Source organism: Natrix helvetica, assembly GCF_964273705.1.
Source record: "Natrix helvetica genome assembly, chromosome: 7".
Classification (NCBI taxonomy): domain Eukaryota; kingdom Metazoa; phylum Chordata; class Lepidosauria; order Squamata; family Natricidae; genus Natrix; species Natrix helvetica.
The window spans coordinates 49485139-49499444 of NC_138558.1; the positions used below are offsets into that span (position 1 = coordinate 49485139).

General features: G+C 36.1%; 1 protein-coding gene across 4 annotated transcripts in view; it reads left to right on the top strand.

The window, feature by feature from the left end:
* GPM6A (glycoprotein M6A) overlaps nt 1-13622 on the top strand; it is a 218045-nt gene extending 204423 nt beyond the window's left edge. For all 4 annotated transcript variants that reach the window (XM_081960134.1, XM_081960132.1, XM_081960131.1 and 1 more), the window contains 4 exons: nt 5313-5466; nt 6805-6881; nt 7863-7928; nt 11436-13622. In XM_081960134.1, the coding sequence (XP_081816260.1) occupies nt 5313-5466; nt 6805-6881; nt 7863-7928; nt 11436-11588 (450 nt within the window). In that variant the 3' untranslated portion in view covers nt 11589-13622. The remainder of the gene's footprint in view (nt 1-5312; nt 5467-6804; nt 6882-7862; nt 7929-11435) is intronic.
* The last annotated feature ends 684 nt before the right edge of the window (nt 13623-14306 follow it).

A 14306-nucleotide genomic window follows, 5' to 3' on the forward strand; every position in this document is an offset into this window, starting at 1 on the left:
GACATGCAAATACTGGAAGGAATACAGCACCAGATCAATGCTATAGAAACTCAAAGCAGTAGATATGGTCAAGAAAGGGCACACAAGGAACAAAAGGCACCTATGGCACTGGAAAAAGTAACAGATTAGCAGCTTGTGGATATTGTGGAAATATGCACCACAAAAACAGTGTCTGTCCTGCAAGGGGGCAAATATGCAAGAAATGCAAGAAAAGAGGACACTTTGCCAGGATGTGTGAACTGTTTTCGCAAACCAGAAGGCCACAAACACTGGCTGTACACGCCATAGACGACGACAATGATGACAATGCAGGGTCAGACTCGGACTTCTCCTCGATATATCTTGCAGTGATATAGAAAGCACATCAGTCTGCAGATGAAGCCAATGTAACATTACAGATAGGAGCCAACAAAACTCCAGTCACATTCAAAATAGATACTGAAGCACAAGTAAATTGTGTGCCAAGCCACATATATCTGGAACACCTCAGGAATGAATCCCCCTTAGAGACTCTGAACCTACCGAAATTAATGGGATATGGTGGTGAAAAGCTGAAAGTAATGGGTTGCTGTCACATAAAATGCACCTACAAGAGATCTGAAAGGGTTTTACAATTGTTTGTGATAGAAACGCAAGCCCCAGCCATGCTAGGTCTCAAAACAAGTAAAGAGATTGGACTTGTGAAGATCATAATGACTGTAAATAGTGGGCATAGAGGTCTTGACGGAAGCAGACATTAAATGTGAGTACTGTGATCTATTCAAGGGCCTGGTGCATAAGCCACATACGTATAAAAGAGGGTGCACAGCCTGTCATCCATGCCCCAAGGAAAATACCTCTAACTCTTGTGAAGAAAGTTAGACAGGAACTCAATAGGATGGAGAAGTTGGGAGTAGTAAAGAAGGTCACTGAACCATCGGAATGGGTCAGTTCTATGGTTGTGATGGAGAAGAAGAACACAGGTGCAATTCGCATATGCATTGACCCACGTTATTTGAACAAAGTAATAATGATAGAACACTACAAACTCCTCACCATGGAGGACATAGCACACAAGCTAGTAGGAGCAACAGTGTTCAGTGTATTAGATGCCCAGTCTGGTTACTGGCAATTGCATCTTGATGAAGTTATCTCACTACTTTCAACTCCCCTGCGGGTCGATGGCGATTCACAAGGGTGCCCTTCGGCATAGCTTCGGCACAGGAGATATTTCAAAAGAAATCACACGAATTGATTGCTGGTCTACAGGATGTTGAAGTAATAGTTGATGATTTGTTGGTCTATGGAAAGGATCAAGTAGAGCATGACAGAAACCTTACTGCTTTGCTAAATTGATGTCGTGAGAGAAATCTTAAACTCAATCCAAATAAAATGCAACTTGGGGTAGGAGAAGTGACATATTCTGGACACCTACTAACCAAAGAGGGCTTGAAGCCTGATCCAAAGAAGATTACAGCAGTTCTTAACATGAAGGCCCCAGCCTCCAGAAAGGAACTGGAGACATCATTGGGCATTTTCAACTATCTATCTAAATTCTCTAAGGGCCTCACTCAACAGACAGCACCATTACGTGCATTGCTGCAGAAGGATGCCATTTGGTGTTGGGTTGCAAACATGGAAAGGACTTTTGACAAAGTGAAGAAATTGATCACTAAACATCCAGGGCCAATACTGAAATACTTTGACGCAAATGCTGACACTGTGCTTCAAGTGGAGGCATCCCAGTTTGGGCTAGGTGTGGTACTGACTCAACAAGGACATCCTGTGGCTTATGCTTCACGTGCACTGACCATGACACAAGCTAATTATGCTCAAATTGAGAAAGAGATGCTGGCTATTGTGAATGGATGTGAGAAATTTCACCAGCACATATATGGTCGCCCAGTAGTTGTAGAAACTGACCACAAGCCATTGGAATACATACTACAAAAACCGCTAGCTTCTTCACCTCCACATTTGCAGCAAATGGTTATGAAATTACAACAGTATGATGTCACAGTGAAGTATAAGCCTGGGAAGGAAATTCCAATGGCAGATTGCATGTCAAGGGTGTTTCCAGAAGGACATGAAGCCAGGGATGAACCTGAGTTGGAAGAGCAGGTACATACAGTACTAGTGAACATGCCAATATCAGATGTATGGCTGGAGAAAATAAGATAAGACATCAAACAGGACAAAGTGCTAGAGAAACTAACTCGTGTCATGTGCAATGTCTGGCCAGAAAAACACAAGAAGCTGTGTCCTGAGCTGCAGGAATTCTGGCCTGTGAAAGATGAACTATCCATTCATGAGGATATCATACTCATGGGTGACCATATTCTTATTCCTAAGTCACAGCAGGCAGAAGTAATGGAACAAATTCATCAGGGAAATTTGGGCATTACTCTGTGTAAGCACAGAGCATGGGAGGTGGTCTACTGGTCTCATCTGGACTCTGATATTGAAACACTGCTAGACATTTGAAAAACAACAACGTGAAAGAACCTCTTACAACGTGGAATGTTCCTTCACAAGCGTGGCAGAGATTGGCTACAGATATTTTTCATTTTGAACACATCCACTACCTGATGATCATAGACTACTACAGGAAATACTTCGAACTAGTGCAGTTGGGAAGTCTAAAAGCATCAACAGTCATATGGGCTTTCAAGACAATACGTTCAAAAAAAGGAGTGTGTGAAGAACTTGTGTCTGACAATGGGCCACAATTCTCATGTGCTGAATTCCAGTGCCTCCTGTGTGAATGGGGAATCAAGCACAAACCCACAAGCCCATATCACCCACAGGCCAATGGCCTAGCAGAGAAGTATGTTGGCATAGCCAAATCCATTATACAGAAAGCACAATCGTCAGGGAGGATATGTATTTAGGCCTATTAAACTATCGTGCAACACCCATTAAGGGTTTATGCTCACCGCGCAGCTGCTAATAGGGAGAACACTGAGGACTACAGTGCCTACTGCTCTGCATAAATTGCAGCCCCGTTCCATTTCACATGAGCAGGTAACAGCTCAGAGGAACATAAACATGAGAAAGCAAAACCTGTATTTTGATAAATCTACCAAGCCTCTTCGTCCACTGTGTGCCGGGCAAGCTGTGAGACACAGAGTCACTGGGAGAACATGGGAACCTGCTCAAATTGTCAGAGAAGGCAATTCACCAAAATCATATGTAGTTGAAACCAAGTGTGGACAGCAATTGAGAAGAAACAGGTGTCATTTTCATCCATACACTGCTGCTGATACTGCGTTGGAAGAAGAAAACAACAAGGAAAATGAAGCGCAAGCACACGATGGCACAGAATTCCTGAACACGGATGTACAGCCTACCGAGAACGCCAAGGATAATGTAAGTATATCAGCATGTGACAATGCCGGGCATTGCTCACAACCTAACAGCAATTTTACTGATGATCAGACAGCGGTAACTTTCTCTTGCTATGGTCGAGATATTAAACCAAAAACATGGAAAGTGTATCATATTAGACATTTTATACTTAAGAAGGGAGATGTAATGATGTGTATGTTTTATGCTATATTCCAAAGTTCAATTGTTATGCCTAGCTCTTTAATAAGTTTAGGAAACAGTTAACTTTTTTAATGATGTCATCTGGGGCAGAAGGTAGTTTTAAGATGGCTGCCGCTGAATAAAGACAAGCCTCTAGTTCAAGCTCCTTGCTGTCTGCCTTTATTTTATGCCAAATCATCACAGAGAAAGTGCAGTACATATATATCAGCTCATTGTGACAAGGAAAAGTGGACAAGATGGAATTTGGGCACAGTGTTCTTTTTAATATCTTCAACTGTTGTATAACAGTTTATTATCAATCTTTCAACAGGAGCTACAGTAACCTGCCTGAAGCAAATAAATTAATAATCTTCTGCTCACCTTTGTCATTGTTGTGACAGCATGGAAAAAGGATAGAGAAGAAAAGAAAACACACACAAAAAATAGCAAGAAGTAAAGTGTAGTTCATGCTTTTAATGAAATGAAAGATAAAAATGAGTGGGGCAAACCTGTGGCTCAATCAATGGATATGCCTTTACCTTTCCCAATAGAATTGAGAGAGGATCACTGAAATGACTTGAATATACTTTCCTGAAAATTAAATGAAATATTTAATTCAGCCCATTGTGGATTTTTGGTTTTTCTCCTCCATGCATTCTGCGATCCTCTAAGAATTGACTTTTTTAAAAGGTTCTGATTACTTAAAATTGTGATTCTTTCAGGTGGAGTGAATGCATCACATACATGTAGGAAACTGTTTACTACTATTGGAAGGAAAATTTGGAATTGGGACATTACAGATATCAAAGGTGTTCATATAAAGCAAAGGGAGAGGAATGGCAGAGACATGGGTATCGATTGCAGAAGTTATATTGTAATGCTTACCAGCTTGAGGTGCAACCTCTCGATTCTCCAGCTACTTTTGTGGATTTGATTTAAAAACTCCAAAATAAAATATGAAAAATTGTATTAATAAGATTGCCTTTATTTTATGAGAGCAGTGTATGTAAGATGGAGTGTTCTTATGAAATTGCTTTTTTGTAATGCCTAAATGTCTTCATGCAGTTTGAAAGATGTAGCCCCATATCAAGGACCAAATTCTGTCTCACATCACATATGAATATGTCCAGCAAGATAATATAGATGGCAGTCATTGATATAGGCGTGGCTATGATCATTTCTTTATGCAAATTAAAGTAACTTGGATAGAATACTTTGTCCAGGTTTCAAGTTAATGTTAGGTTTATCACTGACAGAGCATAAAGCAAAGAATAAATCCGTGTCTTCTTTGTATGGTTTCTCTAACTGATAGAACAGCTTTGCCAGACACACATTTTGTCCCTGTGTTTTTCATAGAAGAGGCATTTATTGCATACTATATTGTATTTCTAAGTCATTCAAAATTCTCTCAATGGATTAAATATTAAAACATTAAAACTTTAAAAAGTATTTCCCTTAAAGAAGAAAAATGATAAATCAATAAAATGCAAAGACTACATAGAAACAGAACAGTTACTATTCCATTTTATAGAATATTTTGTATTTGTCAGAACTACTGCTAATGAATCTCATAGCTCTTTAAATGTGGAAGCCTAAATATAGGATTAAATTACTTTAGTATAATATATGAATTTCATCTTGAGTCTTGTTTCTGTCTCATAAGAAATTAGTTGTTTATACCAATTGTGATGGATAGATAAATATTTGTGGAAATATTTGCGGATAAATCTGTGGAAAATATTACTTTTTTTGTGCAGGTTTTAACACTTGCCAGATTTTGTCTTATTTGTTCATATTTGTTACAGTTTATTATGCTGACTTATATCTTCATGTTGGCCTGGCTGGGAGTTACAGCCTTCACCTCTCTGCCCGTTTACATGTATTTTAACCTATGGACCATTTGTAAAAACACCACTCTTGTGGAAGGAGCAAATTTCTGCTTGGATCTCCGTCAATTTGGTAAGCAATTAAAATATTGATTAATTCCATCAGTAAAATACTAATTAAAAAGCACATTTCACTGTTTGAAATCTTGGATATATACAAATATTATTCCAAATCTTTCATTCTCCTTTGAAGTAAATTTATGCAGCAATGTAAGTCTTAATTAGCAGCAGGCTTTTAACTTTGCTCTCTTTATTTTGATCCTGGTTTTAAACTAATAATATTATTTTACTACATATCAAATTGGATGGATCTGCTTAGTTTTGTTCTTTAGAGCACTTGTCTGTGCTTATCAACTCCCTACCCTTATCATCTATGGGTAAGAGCCCTTTTGACTGGTACACACAGTAATGGATTGATCTCTAGCATTTATTGATTACCTATTTGCTCCCATATGTGGTAAAAAAAGAAAATATTTCTAGCTGAGGAGTCCTTGATGATCTCAACCAAACTCAGGGAGCAGCGAATACTACTTATACCTTTTTTTCTGTTACCTTTTGATTTAAAAAAACGATTTAACAAATTTATATAGCTTTCCATGTCATAGATACAACTCTGATTTCTTATTTTTACTAGTTTCTTTAAAATCTTAAACTATTTATAATTTTGATAATTCTACATTTTGGTCTATTTATACTTATAATTGCTTTTATTATTATTGAATTGAATTTAATTATTTTCTTGTTTAAAAAATATTTAACTTACAATGTGGCAGCCAAAAATATTATGAAGGAATATATAGCTGACCTTTTCATGACCATATTATGTTAAACTTGTGAAAGCAGAAAACAGTTATATTTTTGTACAAAAAATTGCAATCAGCAACAATCACCTGATTCCTAAAACAAGGTTATTCTTTAAATTGTTTTTAAATGTTATGCTATCAATTAATTGGATTTTCTTATACATAAAGGTGAGGGACGTGGTTCAGTGGCTAAGACGCTGAGCTTGTTGATCAGAAAGGTCGGCAGTTTGACAGTTCGCAGCCCTAGAACCGTGTAACGGAGTGAGCTCCCATTACTTGTCCCAGTTCTGCCAACCTAGCAATTTAAAAGCCCGTTAAAAATGCAACTAGAAAAATAGGGACCACCTTTGGTGGGAAGGTAATAGCGTTCCGTGAGCCTTCGGCATTTAGTCATGCCGGTCACATGACCACGGAGACCTCTTCGGATAGTGCTGGCTCTTTGGCTTTGAAACAGAGATGAACACCGCCCCCCAGAGTCGGGAACGTATAGCACATAAGTGTGAGGGGAACCTTTACATAAAGCTATGTAAGTTTATTTATTGTCAATTTCGCCAATGAATACATAATAAATATGCATAAAAAATCACTGACTGTTTCATTTGTTCCAGGAATTGTAACAATTGGAGAAGAAAAAAAGATTTGTACAGCATCTGATAATTTCCTCAGGATGTGTGAATCTACTGAGGTAAACAAAACTATGAAAAGTTTTGTTATTGTATACATTAATTAATGCTTTTCCAATTCCTTAATATTTAACAGCAAAAAATTAAATAGCTAATTCTGATGATTATGTTTGTTGTAAGTCCTTTTCAACTGACGAAGGTGTTGATAAATAAAATCCTTAATACCATCATATTTTTGATTGAACAAATTACTGAGTGATCAATATAAAAAGTGATGTTTTTAATAATAATATCAGGAAAAAGTATTTTATGATTATTTACACATTAATTAAGGACTTACATTGTTCATTTTCAATTGAAAATGAAACTCAGTGAGCAATGTGCCATTATCTTTTAGTCAAACACTTTCCATGTCTTAGTATAGAAAATGATAAAATATATCAACCTGAGCCTTCATTGGAGCAACATATTATCCGTTTCTTTAGCCATAGGGCCAGTTCAGACATAATTATCTTTCATTTCCAAGCCATTATTGGAAAGATTAAAATTATATTGCTCTATACACTCCATCTCATCTGCTCCAGTTAAATCATATATTAGTTTTTCATATAATTTTTATTTGAAAAGAGAAGAGGTGAAATAACATTTTGACTAGATTGCACTTTTGATTGGCTCACAGTTTAGCCAATACAGGTATAGCTGTCTTTCTCTTCTTCAGATAAATGTAGTTTTGCTTCCATCTGGGAAAAAGAGAGAACAAAAGGCAGCAGGAAAATACTGAGGGAAAAAGTTCAACACCTGTTTTCTTGCTAAAGTATATTTTGTTTTTGCATTGATAATTTGGCTATCAATGAAACCAAGACAGCTTTCCCCAATTTTCAAGGGTGCTGTAAATAAAATAATGAATAATAGTAGTGAGTTCAATAAATCAATGTATTTCAAAACTTTAACAATATGACTATTTGTGTGCACTGTGATATTTGCATAGTATGGGTTTAGTTGGTGTTCTTAGTTTGTAATTTCTTTCTTTCTTTCTTTTGTAGCTGAACATGACATTCCATTTGTTTATTGTAGCCCTTGCTGGGGCTGGAGCAGCTGTCATTGCTATGGTAAGATTTAGACAACTTTGCCTTTATAATAAATTGTAATCTATGTCCTCGGGATCCTTATAACATAAAGCTAATCACAGAAACTTTGAGGCTCCATCAGGTAAAAATGTGTGGAAATACATGTCAAAAGAGATAGGGAATATGAACTCAATTGGGAATTAGCTCAATTTCCTCCAGTAAGCATTGTGATTATTAGCCCAAATAATATCACCCTATTCAGTTGTCCTACAACTCATTACTGATTGTTTGAAAGGCAGTTTTAAGCACTCAAAAATTATAGACTCAAAATCAAACATATAAAATCATTTCAGTAATAATTTTAGCATCTAATAGTCATTTGATCCTACAAACCTTAAACTTTTTTTTACTTTAATAATTTCTGTTTGGCTCTTTAGAAACAGGCAACAAATATTTATTAATTTCAACAATGTTCTAGTTCAGATTTGAGTGTTTTATGAATCTCATGTAGCCCCAAAACATACTGATATCACAATACCAAAATTGAATGGCAAAATTATGAAATTTGGCCAACAAAAGATTTTCTTTATATTTTTAGCAAAATCAAGAGTGAGAGTGGCTGTCTTAAACCTTGCAAGACATAATATATTCCTTTCAATCCTTCCCAAATCTTCCTAACACTCCCCAAAAGGGCTAATATTTTAGGTTTTGGTTTGCTAATGTTTGGAGGTACACTCCATTAACAACAACTATCAAAGTTGGTGGTTGTTATTATTATATTTTTCAGACTAGAATAGGGATTGATTCTTTAAAATAGCTTAATTTTTAAGAGTGCCAGGTAAATGATGTTGTTCACTATATAATACATTTAATTATTTTATATTATAATTTTTTAACTTTTACACTTGCCTATATAAAAATAATTCTTGCTAAAACAGCTATAGTCAGAATGTTCACAATAAAATTTCATATAGTAAACACAGTAAACATCATATCATAGAAAGTTATTTGGCACATTAAAATATTGCAGATTTTCAAATGATTATGAACAGAAAAGAATTGCCAATAAGAATAACTTTCAATAACTTTCAAACTCTACATTAAAAACAATGTTATTATATTTTAATGATGCTAGTAACAGGTACAAAATGAGACCATCAGTGTAAGCCCTATGAGAAAGATGTACAATCAGGTATGGGTCAAAATATTTGGTTGGGTTTTGAGTTTTAGTCCTTGAAATTACATCTGTTTTTTTCAGGTTTTCCTACTAAAACCATCAAAAGTAGTTTTTATGTTGAAAAGGCAACTGGACTGGCAAGGCAAATGCCCTCTTTCAACAAAAGAGGAGGGATAAGATACCACCTATCCCCAATTTACAATGTAGTTGTTCTGTCTGTTCCAAAAAAGATTCAGGTGACTCTGAGGTCAGAAATAAAACCCCAAGTAACCACAATGGCTCTCAGAGTTAAGACTAGTTGAATGCAAAGAAAACACAATCTTTCCATTTCCATCCCCCCATCCTATCAGAATGCATCACTTCCCCTCACACCAACTAATCTCAACTGTCAATAACTGTCCTTTCATCTCCCACAGTGTCCAATACAACTGATGAAGCTTCCAGAGTAGAAAACAAAATGTCTTGTTTTTCCTCAAAAAATGAGTCCAGTTGCATTTTCAAAATAAAAAATATTTTTTATATAACTATGACCTGGATAACTGAGCATCTTCGTAGATACTAAAAGCAATTGTGCAAAAGTTCCTGAAAATTGGTCTTAATTCAGAGGAATGTAAAATCCTTGAGCTAGCTCTCATGCTATATATAATGCTTGTAAGTAAAATAACTGCATACTTACTTACTCTGCAAATTTACTTACTCTGAGGCCTTCTGACCAATTATTTGGAAAGCATCGCCCTTGATCTCAGAGAGATTGTCTCTTTGTAAGCTCTGTTTCTGACAACATTGTCCCAAGAGTACCAATCAGTTTCAGTGACGTGCGGTGAGGTTTATGGCTGGTGAGGCTGGTGACGTCATCAACGCGAGCTGCGGTCCCCTTCATGTTGACTCAGGAAGGAGGGGAATGGGACCACGTGTGCAGGAGGCTGAAGCTGCTCCATGGTCCCGCGGCTCGCGTTCCGCGGTCCCCTTCATGTTGACTCAGGAAGGTGGGGAATGCCTCCTGCACCCGTGGTCCCATTCCCCGACTTCCTGAGTCAACATGAAGGGGACCGTGGAGCGCGAGCAGCGGGACCGTGGTGCGCGAGCTGCAGGACCACAGAGCGCGAGCCGCGGTCCCCTTCATGTTGACTCAGGAAGGCGGGGAATGGGACCACGTGTTCAGGAGGGAGGCTGAGGCTAGAGGAGCCTCCTGCACACGTGGTCCCATTCCCGGACCACGTGTGCAGAAGGCTCCTCAGCGCCTTTTCCCTTTTCCCCTTTTTTAATTTTCATGATGAGAGCGGTGAGGCTCTGCCTCCCCTGCCTCCCTTGACCGCACGTCCCTGATCAGTTTTTTGACATCTCCATTTCCATACCTGTTTAGTTCCACTGCATCCTGACTTCCAAGAATTGGGCCTGGCATGGAGATAAAGTGATTTTTAAAAATTGGTTATGTTCCTTAAAGCCCCTTTGAATTCCCATAGAATACTGGGATTCCTATCAGAGAAATTAAGGAATACTTTTTAACCCATCAAATCTCCCCTTCCCACCAAAATATGAAGTCACTGGCCACAAGAGAGAATTTGCCTTCTGATACCCATTTTTTAAAAGTTGTTCTTCCAGCAGTAATAACATTGAAACACCCCTGCTGTATAGCAAGAAGGAGCTTTTGCTGGACAAGCAGTAGCTCCTTATATAACAAATGCCTATTCTCAGCATTGAAATAAGAGCAGAAGCTAGGTAGGTAGGAAGTTTAAAAAATAAAGTTATTAAAGTTAATGTTAAGACAGATATGCAGCTGGGTTAGTTTGAAGAAAAGGCAAAAAGTGTAATGTAATAATTCTGCACTGCTGTGGATAGAAATGATCAGAAACTGTGTTGTAAAGGTGAACACACACACACACACACACACACACACTTCAATACTTAACAAAATTATTGGGGCTTTCATAGTCAATAGGAATAAATAATAAAGTGAGTAAGTGAAATGGAGTGTAGCCAAAAGGTTAAATAATTACTGAACAACTAAAGAAAAACAAAAGCAGGAATATGTAGGAACGTATTTCCAACAAACGAAAAACTATAGAGAAAAGGAATAATTTGCAAAATTAAGAATAGCAAGAAAATAAGTATTTTGGATTTGTTTTTTGTTTGCCATGACTTATTTTAAGAATATAACTGTTTTTTTAAAAAAAAAATCCTGATTATTTTAGTAAAGAGCTTTTAAAGTACACACATTCTAAAAGTATTCAAGTGGGTATGATAAAATGTAATATTAAATAAAGTGATTAAAACCAAGAGCTTCCTTCCTTCCTTCCTTCCTTCCTTCCTTCCTTCCTTCCTTCCTTCCTTCCTTCCTTCCTTCCTTCCTTCCTTCCTTACTTCCTTCTCAGGTCCACTATCTTATGGTTCTGTCTGCTAACTGGGCCTATGTGAAAGATGCTTGCAGAATGCAGAAGTACGAGGATATTAAATCAAAGGAAGAGCAAGAACTACATGATATTCATTCTACCCGCTCCAAAGAGCGGCTTAATGCCTACACATAAGGGAAAGCTTGTCTTACTTTCTACCATTATTTGCTTTGTTGTTTAACTAAAGGCCGCCCATCTTTCCATTTTTAAAATCAAAATGAAAAAGTGCTTCTCGCAAAACGAAGTAGGGTGACTTGTACATTGCCCCTATATAATTCTTGGTTGTCCAGCACTTGGTTTCTTAATTAGTTAATAGCTTATGTGATCAGTTTCTACTACAAAGCTCCTGAAACAGCCTTTCCTGCATCCTAAAATGATTTTCTGTTAGATCCAGAATATTAACTATCGTCAAATACAGAGATGTGTTTTTTTTTAAAAAAACCACTTCATATGTGTTACACATGACACTTTTTTTCTTATATGTTTTTGAAAAAGAACAAATGGCTTTTTATACTTTTTAGTTTGGATTTTAGTAAGTACTTTAACTACAGGTATACTTCTGAGGGACCACTCATACCCCATGTACAATTTTTTGAGAAGGCACACTGCTGACATTCCTTCAGATTTGGAAATCTTACCAGATGGACCAGTGGGCATCTTGATGGAGGGTCCTGAGAACATTTTAAAAACAATCAAAGGTGCAATTTCTAAATTTGTAAGAGTAGGTAAAAAACAAAAAGAAGTGCTTCTTATCTTTGTTAACATTGTATTATTCTTGATGTACTTAATGGAGTATTCACTATTTTAAAGTTTCATTGATAGCTATTCCTGTTTATATTGTGAGCATGCAGACCGTGGTGCTTGTAAATGCATGGCCATGCGTCTTTTTCAAAGCGTATGATGACCACAGTTACCTTCAAGATTTGCAGTGTATAGACAAATGTTACATAGAGTTATGTATAGGTTTCTACAGAATGACCTCTGTAATCCCAAAATGGCGATGCTAAACTGGAGCTGTTAATGTGCTGATCTGCGCAATTTTTGCTTAGCTATATTTATAAAAATACTGTATCTATAATACAGCAACCTTAAGAGCCAGAGTCTTTTTACCTGCTTTAAACAATGAAGTGGATTGCACCTGTCTGAACTCTACATAGAATGTATGTGATCTTTTTTGAGGAGGCTTCCATAATTGTAAAAGCTTGGCTTGTAGCTTTCCTAAACACATACTGGTTTACCTGTATAATGTTAAAATGGAGTTAATGGCTGCTACTGGAGCTATTGTTTGGAAATGTTAGTAATATATTTAAACCTTTATTTTCAGTAAGAAAGTATTAAGAGAAAAGTCAGTCATGTTAATCTGAAAGAAGTACCTGTTTAAAAACAAACAAAAACACATAAAAACATACAAAAAAATTAAAAAAACGTATTATTGGACCAAATTTGGTGTTTTGATTTTTATTTTGCCTATTTCTAATGCTACAAGAATGCTGTAAAGTGTCTTTTAAAGTGATGTATTCTGACAAGACATTTTTGTCAGTGTTTTTAAATAAAAACCTAGCTAGTCTGTGCACTTATTGGATCATTGTGGATTCTTTCTCAGTGTAAGTGCATTTCTAATAAAAAAATTCTTGAGTAAAACTCTTCTTTGTACAATTACTAGTCATGCATCATCAGTATTTTTTACCAATTCTTGTAGTAAGTAGAGGGTAGGTAATTCAATAGTTACTTGTGGCATGTTTATGCATCAAGTTGTATTAGTTCATTTTGCATTTTTTAAATTTGTTTTGTTTGGATTTGATTTTATTTTTTACACTTTACTGTCTTATAAGGGGGTCAACATTCCAAAACGTGCAGTACCAGTATTTACAATTCTGCAGAGGTATTATTAACTTCTTTCTATTCTATATTGTAGCGTTTCAGTTTTGTGTCTTAAAACAGTTTGTGATGCTTTTTAAAATGTCTTTTAAACTCATGTAATGATGTTGATGCTTTTGGCTTTTCTCTGTATTAGAGTTTGTATTTTCACAAAGAATGCTTTGTAGCAGGCATTATAATTAATCTGTTTTGTACATAAATGTGCCAACAGCTTGATGGTGGCGTTTTTGAACTGTAGAACCAAGTGCTTGCAAAAATGTAATAAATACACTTGTGTACTTTGTGTACTTATTGATGGTCTGTGTTTCATTTCTCTTTTTTTTTTCTGAAGAAGTTCTTATTTGTCAAAGATATCACAGATTAGTGATAGATTAGATTAGATTAGAAAGATATCAGAGAAGTGATATTATAAATTGTTATATCCTTACCTGAGAATTTTTTTCAGGGATATTATTACATACATAATTGTGAAAATAAGAACAAATAAAATATATAATTCCATATTCAAGATATAATTCTTTATTCATTTAAATGTCAGAAGCATATAATAGGCAACCCATGGAGAAGATAGTGTCTTATTTTCTGGCACTGCAGCAATTCAGTAGTATAGTATCAAATTATAGAGAAAAAATAAAATAAAATAGGTTCTATGTTTTTTTTTAAAGTCAACATCTGAAAGATAGGAAGACTGCAAACAGGCTCAATATTCTAGTCTCATCTCTTCAGTGATATCCCTGCCATGTCTTCTACAACTGTTAGACACCAAAGATATCAACTGAGTTCATGCTCAAGCAGTTTGCTCATTCTGGATTTGTAACAGACACTGTACTGCTGCTAATGCTATTTCTGAGAGTTTATAACATCAACCTTTAGCAAGTTTCTTCTTGAAATAATCAAATTAAATTGCTCTATTTCAAAGACCAGGGCTTTAAAAATGTAATCAAACCACTCTTTTAGTCAATGACAAATGTTAAA